The sequence below is a fragment of the Petromyzon marinus genome, chromosome 26 (genome assembly GCF_048934315.1).
Source record: "Petromyzon marinus isolate PM22_M1 ecotype Great Lakes invasive population chromosome 26, UKy_Petmar_22M1.pri1.0, whole genome shotgun sequence".
Lineage (NCBI taxonomy): Eukaryota > Metazoa > Chordata > Hyperoartia > Petromyzontiformes > Petromyzontidae > Petromyzon > Petromyzon marinus.
In genome coordinates, this window is record NC_133692.1 from 8009110 (window position 1) to 8021968 (window position 12859).

Genomic DNA, 12859 nt, shown 5'->3' on the forward strand with positions numbered 1-12859 from the left:
AACTTGGTCGTTTAAGTTCGATTCCCGGCCATGGCTAACATCAGTGGCCGGTGTTATCCGAATCGGCACTGGACACACGCCGTTTTCCTTCAGGCAACTGCACTGATCAGTGTGGCGAAGTATGGCCAAATAACCTCCTCTAATTACTTCATGTAATGTGGAGGCCTTAATTCACGGGTGGATTGATAATAACCTGACAGTTCAGGGAAGTAGTCGTAGCAGCTGTTCGCACACTGCACTCGGAAACCGGCCACCCGAGTTCGACTCCCAACATCAGTGGCGGGCGATAGCAGAACAAGCCATTGGCCATCACAACCCGCACTGACAATAATGGTGAAGTATGGTCACGTTTACCTCAATGACTTACGTGGTGTTAAATGCCTTCATCCAAGCAGTCGATTAACAAAAGTCAGTTGTTAAATGATAATGTATTCATTCAAATTAGCATACTACACAGATTCACTCCACAGCGGGAGAAAAAAATGACTAAACAAACGCATATATTGATCGTGTAGAAATGTTTATTGCTTTTGTAAGGGTACCACAAGGGAAGAACTACTTAATTTATACTTCATCAATCATTTTAAATACTTATGTGAGAGAGAACAAGATGTGGTATATTAATTTAATAAGCAAAGAGACACCGAATAATTTCGCCATTTTTTGGACCTCCACGAAACACTCCAATTGCTCAAACGCCACCCACAAAGCCTTACACCAAGACTAGTTCACAGCGAACGAATCAAGACCTCAACATTCAACGTTGCTGGGATCTAAATCGTCCACCGTGCTTGTAATTCACAACACTGAATTCGCAACATGTGCAATCCATGTCGTTGACCGTGTTCTCCAGGTTATAAGATCATCCGGAAAGTAATACGCGCCCCACACATACTGCGCCCCAGTTGAAAGAGGAAGGGAGGGGGGGGGAACGAGATGAAACGTATAATCTGGAGAATGCGCAAAATGTTGCACACAAAGTGCTTAAGATTAAAAAAACGATTTGCTCACAACCAAAATAAACTATTATTCGTAGTCGCTCTTGTCGAGAGCATTAACGCACCGCATCGCGCGCTTTCAGATGCGCGCTTCTGCGGCCGTCTGGAACGCTCTTCCTTCCGATATTAGGAAGCCACTGGAGCTATACACTCTTTAATCTAGATTGAAAACTCGCTTCTTTAGAACTGCTGATTGCTTTTAGTTTGTTGTCCTTCCGCCGCACCTCCGGTGAGCACGGGTGGCTACGGACGGTACGAAAGAAGTTCAAACATTCATACATATAATCGGGGATTTGGCCACAAAACCTGATCACACATTATTGCAGTGTTTATTATTGCGGGTGTACCGATGCATCAATCGCTATGCTGCCGGATACAGGCAAAGTGTTTCATGAAGCGCAGCCGTCATAATTCTCGGTAAGGTCATTAACATAACACCCGGAGATGGGAGAACGTCTCACTCACCACACGATTTCATTTCCTAAGACGTAACTGCGAATTTACTCGGCTGCTCAAACCACCGCGCCTATCAAAGATCCAATTTGGTATAAACGGTTTAACGCATAATTTAGACACAAAACGCACGCATGTACATACATCCCCTCCCCCAATGGGAATTTGTCCATGGGCAAGTGCTGTTAGTAAGCACCAAGTAAGGATGGAGCACACTAAATGTTTTTTTTTTCTGGCCAGCGTGCTGCCAATCTCCCTTTGTCCCCCCAGTGTTTGCATCAACAAACTCACCTTGAGCCAATGACACAGATTAGCAAGAATTTTTTTTTTCACAGACTGAAAACAATAAGGTGTTTACACAGCACCAAAAACGTAACCAACGCATGCTTTGCTTTTCAACTTGAGATCGTGGCCTTTCGCGCGTATATTCTACACTCAGCCCATGATAACGTCCAACTCCTATTGGCTGAAATTGGGGGAGTGTCTTGGGCAAAGATAACCGAAGGGAGGTTCAGGCCAGGTTCACATACCAGTTGCTACTGGTAAAAAAAAAAGATGTGAACTGGGAGTTGAACCCCTGCATCGCTGGAATCGTAGTGCAGTTCCAGTAATAATGTATGCCCAGCAACAATAACAACCCCCATTCACTACCAAGTAAACAGAAAAAAAGGTTTTATTTTACAAGGTTATGTCACCACGGCTCTTGTGCCAGGCTAGGTGCATTTTGTGGCTACGTGAAGTGTCTAAGGCTCACTACTCAGCAGGAGGTTACGGGATAGACCCAGGTGTTATGAGTTAACTGCCTGAGATGATGGGCAGATGCACACTGACACACACGTGTGTTTACATGATCACACGCACTTAAGTTCACATCAAAATAAAAAAAAAATTAGGTGGAATAGTGATTCGTGATAATGATTTATTTGCAAACACGTGAATTTAATGTCATAAGTTTAAAATTACGAAAAAATATATGTACCATACCTCTATTTACATTTGATAAATTGCATGAGTTCCCAAAATACAATCAAAGTGGGTTTTTTAACAGCTATGATTTAATATTTTGAAGATGCAAATTTCCATTACTACTTTATAACCATTAGGGCGCTTATGTATGCAAGTTGTACTCTCGAAGCACAAATAATGACCGGACAGGGAGTACATCTCTCCAAGCAAAATTAAATAATATGTCCACCTGACTATTGGTCCTGGGCACCGAGTTTCTTTCTTTTGTTTGTTGAGAATTTGTTTTTTTTATTGAAGGCAGACTCTGGCCTGGCTTCCACGTCGAGGGTGCACATCTGCAGGCCTGTTGAACTGCTCCCGTTTTGCTCGATGTCACACGCGAGACGATGCGCGTAACATTCGAGCTCTTCCGTGCATTTTCGGGGTTGTGCACAAAACAACCTGTTGTGCTTTGAGAGCGAAACGTCGGTACAGCGCGGTGCAACCCAGAAACACGTTGGTGAGCTGTGGAGCAGCACAACCGTGAACAACCCATGGACTTGAAATTACTTAATTTACCTCTGTGGAAACACTTCCCGGCACACTTCATGCCCTTTCATTATTCATGAGCTATGATCCCCCACCGCAGTGCAAGGAGAGTTTTTTTTTTATACAAGGCACACGTATTAATGCGATACAGTGGGATACAATATTTTGCGAATGTTTAGGCCATGCACTGGCTCATGCGTACTCATGGGTATGTGTATCACAACAGAAACAGGCACAGAGTAAGACAACAAAAACATGGATGGATATTGCTGAGGGTTTTGGTGCTTTGAGAATATTGGGGTTGGTGTGCATGGGGGGGGAGGGGGGCACGGAATAGTGACCCAGTAAAAGTGGAACTATTGGGCCAACATTAACCCACGGTTGGCCCAACGTTGGACCCAAGGTTCCAACCACGAGCCAACGTTGGGCCAACGTTGCACGTTTACTGGCGAGGTTTTTTTAAGCCAACAGCAGACCGAGGGACGGCAACAGCAGCACAGCCACCAACGTCATCGCAGTCGCAGACAAACTCTGGGCTCCACCTGCACACGACAGCAAAGACAAAGATCCCCCGTATAGTCTTAACAGCCTGTTGGGGCAAGTGCTGTTGGCGAGCACTTAATAAGGCCGGCAAGACACACAAGGGGGTTGGTGGCCAGCAACATGGCAGGCCACCTTTGTCTCCCTCGTGGTGATGTTTACACACCGCACCAGGTACTCATTTGAGGCGGAGTCGACCTAGGGGGAGGCCCAGGACTGGTTCAGATAATCGTCACCGGTACAATCCCAATTGAGTTATCCGCAAGTAATGTTTCAACATCGGGATGTTAGGGCAAAACAAGTTAAATATATATATGTTTTTGCTGTGGTAGGGAACCGGGAGAACTCGGAGAAAAACCTTGCAGAAGGGCGGTACACATAGTAACTGCGCACAGAAAAGGCGTCCCGGGTCAGGAATTTTTGTTGTTGTTGCGAGGAATGAGCATTACCACTGCACCGCCACCCTACCAGCCTTCACCCTCCAAACACACGGCATCATTACGGATGGTGGTGATGCACTCCGTTTTGTGAACGCGGTGGGAAAAAAATACACTGGATTATCCCATTAAGCATCCAAATTTGCTCAGACTATTGAGATCGTTACATTCAGAATTCCACTGGAATGTCCAACAGTGTAGGGGCAATTTTGAACTACCAGTTTGCATAGTTTGCTGAACAGTCTTACACACAAGCACACCAAAAAAAAAACAATTCTTGAATTGTTAGCCCGAATTCTTTACGATGTTTTTCAAATCTCAGAGGTGAGCGGAGCAGTGGTGAACCGTCATGTGCCCACGAAGAGCCAAGTTTGCTTTTGTTGGACTACACCTTGAAGGTTTCTCACCTGCCGGGGGGGAAGGTACCTCCACGTACCCAGACCCAGGTGCGTTTGGCGCCGTGTATGCAACAAAGGACGCGAGCCTCTGCGCTAGAGCTGCCTGTGCAGCGATGGAGAGCTGGTTGTACTGACTGTTGCTTATGCTCAATGCGGAATCTCGCGAAAGCGAATTCACCGTCATCACATTCAAACCCTGAGTCGTCGCAGGAGAGATGCGAGGGAGAGAGAGAGAGAGAGAGGATACAATATTATATATATACGCAAATACAATATACAGGATGATACACTTATAGATACAAGTTAAACGTGCAGCCTTGCGATTAATCGGTCGAGCCACTGCTGACGGAAGGAAATTGACTAAAGATAGTTCTGGAGAATGTCCAGAGGGTATTTTGGTCTACTCGCCCACAAAACCACGCAAATATATCGACATGCAATGCTTCAGTCTTGGAAGAGGTTCGGCGTACCCACGTTTTACTCCACCACACACGACCTGTCGATCGACTAACTGTGGTGTAGCTGGGTGGACAGAGGTAGAGTGATTGGAGAAACTTCCCCATTGGTTCAACTGAAGATGGAATCGAACCAGCAATCTCTGGATTGCAAGTCCAGTGTGCTAACCATTACACTGCAGCAGCTTGAGTACTGTTTAGACGTCCATATTGAATACACTAACAATTTTCTGTAAAATGTATTGGCTAAGTGAATGACCTAACAACGTTCATCGTGCAATTAATTTAGGGAAATCATGGGTTGTTTGTAGAATATCCGCACGAAATGCGACAATTAAAAAAAATACACGTGAAACATAAACATTATTAATGTGATCATCGCACTGGCAAGTAAAGTCAGCGGTGAGCACTTAAATTCACTCACCGCCTTGCCAGCACGAAAGAATGTGTGAGAAATGGACTCACCTTGAACACGCTAAGGGGGATGAGAGGAATAGCCAATGGCTTAATCTCACCAATCTGTGATTCACCCAAATTATTAATATCAGCGGCTGAGGCTCCAGCTGTAAAATGTGAGAACAATTTCCGACAAAACCAGCGTTAGGTTGACGTGTTTTGCCACTTCCTTACCACAACTGCCACCAAGACCCTCATCCATGCCATCCTCACAACGAGTTGTCCACTGTATTTCTCTACGCTATGGCCTCCCAATAGAACTCGTCACCAATATCTCAAATGATTCAAAATTTCACTGCCAAATTGCTAACCCAAACTAGCAATCAAGACATCCCATCCCCCTATACACCGTGCCCTTCACTGGCTTCCAATCCAATCACCAGTCAATTCAACATCACGCTCGCCATCTTCAAGATCATCCACAAACTCACGCCTGTCATATGCTTGGTTCTTTCGGTAAAGTCACGTAAAAGGAAACAATAAAATAATAAAAATATAAAACAATAAAATTCTCACGACGTTTCGACTGCAACACAAGCAATCATCATCAGGTGTGAAAACCACACCTGTGAAAACCACACCTGATGATGATTGCTTGTGTTGCAGTCGAAACGTCGTGATAATTGTATTGTTTAATATTTTTATTATTTCCCTTCTACGTGACTTTACCGAAAGAACCAAGAATATTAATCCCTGCAGTCACGAAAGCTTTAAATCAAAATTCACTCCTGTCAGTTTAACACGTAGGCTTTCGCGACCAACATCATCCATAATAGAGGGTTTTTTTGGGGTTAAATCACTCCTGTATACCTCTCAGCCCTCTCATTTCACTCCGCTCCACTCCACGTGCTTGCCTACCTCTCATCTGGCTCTACTCTCATTTCACACCCTCCACACTCCAGCAACCAAGGCCTTCTTCCAAACCCCCCTCGTCAATCCTCACTCATTTGGTGGTCGCTTTTTCTCCTCTGCTGTCCCCTTTGTCTAGAACTCCCGTCGCCCGGCCACCAGAGTCCCTGGGCTCAAGATCTCTCTCTTATCCTCTGCCTGTGACGGACTAAATATTTCCACCCCTAACCCAAACCCCAACAACTCCATATAAACATTTGAACAGTCGCACACTGACATGCAAACTCGATAATCAACAATCACCAAGGTGTACATAACACAATTATAAAGTGACATTCGCGATACCAAAGTTTGGTAGTAGTAATAATAGTAAAACGGCATTCTTCAGGGTTACAAGCCAGCCACGTTCACATTACACTGGCATCAGTGATGCTTATGAACAAGCTGTGGAATCCGTGCTGCCCGCAATGTCCCCATAACTTACCAACAACCGATCCGATCTGTGTGATGCTACCGGCTGGAAATCCACTAAAAGATGAATTCGCTTTGCTCCAGAGCTTTGTGAGCTGGTCTGGACTGTATGTTGCCACGTTTCCGATAGACTCTGCCGCAGCCCTGTGTTACACGCACAGAAAATTAAAACTACAAATGGATCTCAGCTTCTCATCAGGCACGGTATACCTCAAGAAAGCAGTTTAATTGACCATTTGCATCTGCTGTGTCGTTATGTGTACTGTATATATATATAGCATAGTGTTAAGGATGTGTGTGTGTGTGTATGGGGAGCGGTAGTGTAGCGGTTAGCACTGTGCACTACGAACCCGGCGACCAGAGTTCGATTCCCGCTCAAGGGCAACACCAGTGACGATTATCTGAACCGGTCCTGCCCCCCCCCCCTAGGTAGACTCAGCCTCAAATGACTACCTGGTGTGGTGTGTAAAGATCGCTACTGGGGAGACAAAGCGGCCGGGCGTGGTGTTGGCCACCCATCCCCTCCCACCTCCTGTCTATGTATTTGTATATGCAGACAGTTACAAATGTGGACTCTGAGCTATAGTTATCATTCCTATTTAATGTGCGGTTATTAAAAGTGGCGGTGTAGTTATGGTGACAGGAGGACAGGTGGAAGTAGTTAACGAGGGGTAGTGATAGGAGTGGGAGTAGAACTGTTCATAACCAGGTGGCAGGGACAGGCAGTAGTAGTAGGGAGAAGGGATGGTGGTTGTTTAACATTGAGGAACAGAAGCAGGTTAGTGAAGGTAATTGCTTTATGGTCAAGACACTCGCAGTATTAACCAGGGCAGTCGCAGGGTTCGATACGCAACGAGGTTTCTCCTCTAGAGCCGCTCGCTTGTAAAGATCGTGTCGATCCCTCGTGTATCATGGTTCTGTATTCTTATGCCTGCGTTGTTGAAATTATATATATATATTTTAAATTACTGCTGGCTGCAGAGCATGGCTGGCATCTTACTTGTATGCATCGTTGTTAATCTGCCCCACATCTGAGAGCCCAGACACAAACACTCCCAGGGACTTGAGGTCAGAAGATGTGAGTTGGGGCACATTATTCGTGGTTTCGTAGTTTGATGCCACTGCCTTGATCTGCAAAACGGAAGTCAGGACGCCATTACGATTTTCAACAAAAGACAATAAAGATAACGGAAGATGAAACGGGTTTTTTTTTACCCAGCTCTACATTGACGTCAACTCTCAAAAAACCTGGATAATTAAGCTTTAACTTCATGCAGAAGTAGCAGTGCCAGGAGCCGCAGCAACAGCAGCAGGAGGGGCGGCAGCAGCAGCAGGGGCAGCACTAGCGGCAGCAGCAGCAGGGGCAGCACTAGCGGCAGCAGCAGCAGGGGCAGCACTAGCGGCAGCAGCAGCAGCAACAGCAGCACTAGCGGCAGCGGCAGCAGCAGGGGCAGCACTAGCGGCAGCAGCAATAGCAGGGGCAGCACTAGCGGCAGCAGCAGCAGGGGCAGCACTAGCGGCAGCAGCAGCAGCACTAGTGGCAGCAGCAGCAGCAGGGGCAGCACTAGCGGCAGCAGCAGCAGGGGCAGCACTAGCGGCAGCAGCAGCAGCACTAGCGGCAGCAGCAGCAGGGGCAGCACTAGCGGCAGCGGCAGCAGCAGGGGCAGCACTAGCGGCAGCAGCAGCAGGGGCAGCACTAGCGGCAGCAGCAGCAATAGCAGGGGCAGCACTAGCGGCAGCAGCAGCAACAGCAGCACTAGCGGCAGCGGCAGCAGCAGGGGCAGCACTAGCGGCAGCAGCAATAGCAGGGGCAGCACTAGCGGCAGCAGCAATAGCAGGGGCAGCACTAGCGGCAGCAGCAGCAGGGGCAGCACTAGCGGCAGCAGCAGCAGCGCTAGTGGCAGCAGCAGCAGCAGGGGCAGCACTAGCGGCAGCAGCAGCAGCACTAGCGGCAGCAGCAGCAGGGGCAGCACTAGCGGCAGCAGCAGCAGGGGCAACACTAGCGGCAGCAGCAGCAGGGGCAGCACTAACGGCAGCAGCAGCAGGGGCAGCACTAGTGGCAGCAGCAGCAGCAGGGGCAGCACTAGCGGCAGCAGCAGCAGCACTAGCGGCAGCAGCAGCAGGGGCAGCACTAGCGGCAGCAGCAATAGCAGGGGCAGCACTAGCGGCAGCAGCAGCAGGGGCAGCACTAGCGGCAGCGGCAGCAGCGGCAGCACTAGCGGCAGCAGCAATAGCAGGGGCAGCACTAGCGGCAGCAGCAGCAATAGCAGGGGCAGCACTAGCGGCAGCAGCAGCAGGGGCAGCACTAGCGGCAGCAGCAGTAGGGACAGCACTAGCGGCAGCAGCAGTAGGGACAGCACTAGCGGCAGCAGCAGCAATAGCAGGGGCAGCACTAGCGGCAGCAGCAGTAGGGACAGCACTAGCGGCAGCAGCAGTAGGGACAGCACTAGCGGCAGCAGCAGCAATAGCAGGGGCAGCACTAGCGGCAGCAACAGCAATAGCAGGGGCAGCACTAGCGGCAGCAGCAGCAGGGGCAGCACTAGCGGCAGCAGCAGCAGGGGCAGCACTAGCAGCAATAATAACAGGGGCAGCACTAGCGGCAGCGGCAGCAGCAGGGGCAGCACTAGCGGCAGCAGCAGCAGCAGGGGCAGCACTAGCAGCAATAATAACAGGGGCAGCACTAGCGGCAGCAGCAGCAGGGGCAGCACTAGCGGCAGCAGCAGGGGCAGAACTAGCAGCAATAATAACAGGGGCAGCACTAGCGGCAGCAGCAGCAATAGCAGGGACAGCAGCAGCACTGACACTGTCGCCAGCAGCACTGTGGTCGCTGTACCTGGTCTGTGCTCCATCCTGGCGTCTGGGCCAGCTTGGCAACTGTATCGATGCTGGATAGGTTGAGCTGCCTGAGTTCATCAGGAGTGAACCCCAGGGCCAAGGTGCCCAAAATTAATAGCACGTCCTGGGGAACTAGCGTCGGAAACTCCTGGAAACAGAGAAACGGAGACGTTCAATCAACAAGGGCTGTTTAAATAGTTTTGAGGCTGGGGATGATCTAGCCATAGCTAAGAAAACGTGATATTTTCAAGGATGTATGCTGTTGTTTAAATATACTCAGTTTAACACGTAGGTTTTCGCGACCAATATTATTCTTATTATTCTCATTATTATTCTCATAATAATTCTCATTATTATTATTTTGGGTTAGATCACGTAAGTATAAATGTGTCGAAACCCTCCACCACCCGACACGGCCAATCAGTAAGGGATTTGTCTATTCTGGCAAATCGCCCGATGATGCTGGATGTAATTACCAGCGGGACGTCGTACTCAGATTGTAAATGTTGTGGATTCACTCTTCAACACATCGGTGGGCGGAAGTAGTAACTATTTGGCGTTTTGTTTACGTGACAAATCCTTTACTGATTGGCCGTGTCTGGTGGTGGAGGTCTTCGACACATTTATACTTACACGATCTAACCCGAAAACCTTTATTATGTGTATATATATACTATTGTGTATATATTCGTATAACCACACTGTGTACCATGACATTAACAAAGGCCAAATTCTTACCGTATTGAGCTTTCCCTTCAAGACAGCCAGCTGATCGGGAAGGAACTTGACCTTTCCCAGATCCTCGATGCTCTGACTGAACACGTCGAGTGGCAGGCAGGCATTCAGATTGGCCGCCGACATCAGAACGAGCAATGGTCCCTGATCGACGATGCTGGTTCGTGTGAGCGGAGTACCTAAGGGGCATGCTACACAGGTAGAATGTGAGGTGTATTGTTGTTAGGAAAGCTGCGAAGGTTGTATAATGTCCATACTGTAAAGCCGAGCCATCCACGTGGAATGACACACGAGATGAACTGTACAAATGAATAAATGTGTTTTCCATCGCGTACACGTACACCGTGCTTTACATGCTGTAGATTTTAAAATTGTCTGTACGTGTGCCATTACCCCTTTAGCGATGTCTTTGTATTTTCATTGCATACAAAAACAACCTGTTTGTCACTACACAGCTGGGCATGGGCAGAGTCTGCGGGGGTTGGGAGGGGGGGCAGTGCCCCCCACCAAACTTGACACCTTTATTAAAGATGTCCCAGGACACCTGGCACTCACTTACCCATTATATTTTCCGCCTCAAGCGATTTGCGATTGACACATTTCGCGAGATTTGTTCATTTTGTTAACTCAACCCAAAAGATTTCTATCAACATCCCGAGCTAAATGATTCGTCCAAGTCCAACGCGAGATGACCCGCCCACAGTCGGAAGGTCCCAACCCCACCCACCCACATGGGATGACCTTTCCGTTCCGCAGCGCGAGATCGTCGGTGCAAGCGGGCGGCCGGTGTGACGTGACACGAGGTGGGGCGACTTACTGTCGGGGGCGCCGCGCTTCCTCCGTCCACCGCCACCGCCGCCGCCGCCGCCGCCGTTGATCAGTGCTGCCAATCTGAGGTTGATCAACGTCACGTTGGGAGAGAAATTAAGTCGAGCAGGACCCGTGTACGTGGCCTGTGACAGGGCAGCCACGTAATCCTTGAGAGGCGTCAGCTGGGACTGCGCGAGAAGTCAAAGTGGGGGGGGGGGGGGGGGGGGGTGGAGAAATGGGGAGGCAGTTGTGCTCAAAAGCTCACCGACGGAAGTCATCATTGTCTCATGGCACCGTACATGAATCAACGGTGAGGCACACGTCAGTATTTCGTGAGCCAAGGAACCCGTTATATTGAATTAATCGTCACGTGAATACAGCCCCCCCCCCCACCACACACTGCCATGAGGATGTGAAAATTCGATCACTCGTTCAGGTTTGTCAATGGCACACCACCTCACGGTTGCCTGAACGGGGAGACCTTTTAGTTTTAATCCTCCTTGACACCCTCCTAGCTCCCGGAGCCATTTCTCCACAACACTAAATGAACCCCCCCATTTCTCGATTAAATAAAGATAATTTCCATCCGGCCTGTAAATTGAAACACGTGTATCTTTATGAGCCATAATCTGTTGAAGCAAGTGAATAGTTATTCCGGGGTGGTACATTTTTTTTCACCATTTTTATTTTCGGAGCTCCTGAAATAGAACCGGGCAAACTCGGCAGGGTACAAAGTTACGGTGATCGTGGCTGCTGTGTGTCGATTCCATGGTGAACGCCGGACTGAGGGCAGAGCGAAGCCCGCAGCCAGCAAGAAGATTTAACAGGCAAGCGACAGACTCCTGAGGTTCAAATCTAACCCACCTGCCCGGCAAATATGGCAAACGATCATAGATGCCTCGGCGTTGTTTTTTTTTGTGGTTGTGCTCTATAGGTCTCCGATGCATTTCCGGGTTGTGCCGCGTGTTTTTTTTTTAGCTTCCTGAAAAAGCTCCCAGCAAGAGTGGAGAGAAATGTCGGACATGGTGCCAAACAACAAATGTGTGTGGCACAACCAGAAAATGCGCCGGGAAGTGGTGTGGTTGTAGATGACATTTACTTGATTGATGGCATAGAGCGTGGTGTTGTTGAGGGTGGTGACCATGTCGCCCATTTCTGTGAGAGTCTGAGATGTCCACGTGGAAGAATTCCTGCAAGGGAGGCAGACAAAACGCAATTGAAATGCTTCATGTGCAGATTTAAATATTTTGCCCTGATCTATTCCACGGCTGAGTGATTTGTAGTTTTTGTTCCATGCTCCATTTCCTTTGTAGGTGTCAATGTCATGTTTGGAAATACGCACTGATTGAAAACTTCCTTCCTGAGGCAGATTGGTACGTTGCTTTTCATTATTGAATTCAATGTTCTGAAAGCACTTCATCATTCTCTCGCTCACCTTAATTCCAACATTTTTTTGTTAACCAGTGGGTTAAATTGTATTAGGGTTGGTTAATGAATGAATGAATGGATAAATGGGTTAATGAAGAAATGGCTAGATAGATGGATGACGGAGTAGATAATGGGGTATTTGGATCGGTGGATGGATGAATGGATCATTGGATGGATGGATTGATGGATGGGTTGAATGATGTATGGATGAATGCATGGTTTGGTATATACTGTATACAAACACATGCAAATGAATGCGTGAATTAATGGATGGGTGTATATATACAGTAGGTGGGTGGGTGGATGGATGGATCAATGGATGTGTAGCGAGGTGCATAGACAGATAGATAGGTGGGTGGATGGATATATTGATAGATAGATCGGTGGACAGACAGAAAAATGGACAGATATATCTATAGATAGGTAGATGGCTAGATACATGGGTAGGAGGCTATATAGATGGTAGATGGGCGAGTAGATAGGTGGATGTGTGGGTGGAT

The 12859-nt window shown here is 48.2% G+C and overlaps 1 protein-coding gene across 1 annotated transcript in view; it reads right to left on the reverse strand.

Annotated features, from left to right (window-relative positions):
* Nucleotides 1-501: 501 nt before the first annotated feature.
* Nucleotides 502-12859, reverse strand: part of LOC116946041 (uncharacterized) — a 47701-nt gene continuing 35343 nt past the window's right edge. Inside the window, exons 41-49 of the mRNA XM_032960862.2 lie at nt 12031-12121; nt 10939-11119; nt 10125-10312; nt 9385-9534; nt 7552-7682; nt 6565-6695; nt 5241-5338; nt 4330-4516; nt 502-3487 (exon numbers count right to left, since the gene is read on the reverse strand). Coding sequence (XP_032816753.2) covers nt 3405-3487; nt 4330-4516; nt 5241-5338; nt 6565-6695; nt 7552-7682; nt 9385-9534; nt 10125-10312; nt 10939-11119; nt 12031-12121 — 1240 coding nt within the window. The 3' untranslated portion in view covers nt 502-3404. The remainder of the gene's footprint in view (nt 3488-4329; nt 4517-5240; nt 5339-6564; nt 6696-7551; nt 7683-9384; nt 9535-10124; nt 10313-10938; nt 11120-12030; nt 12122-12859) is intronic.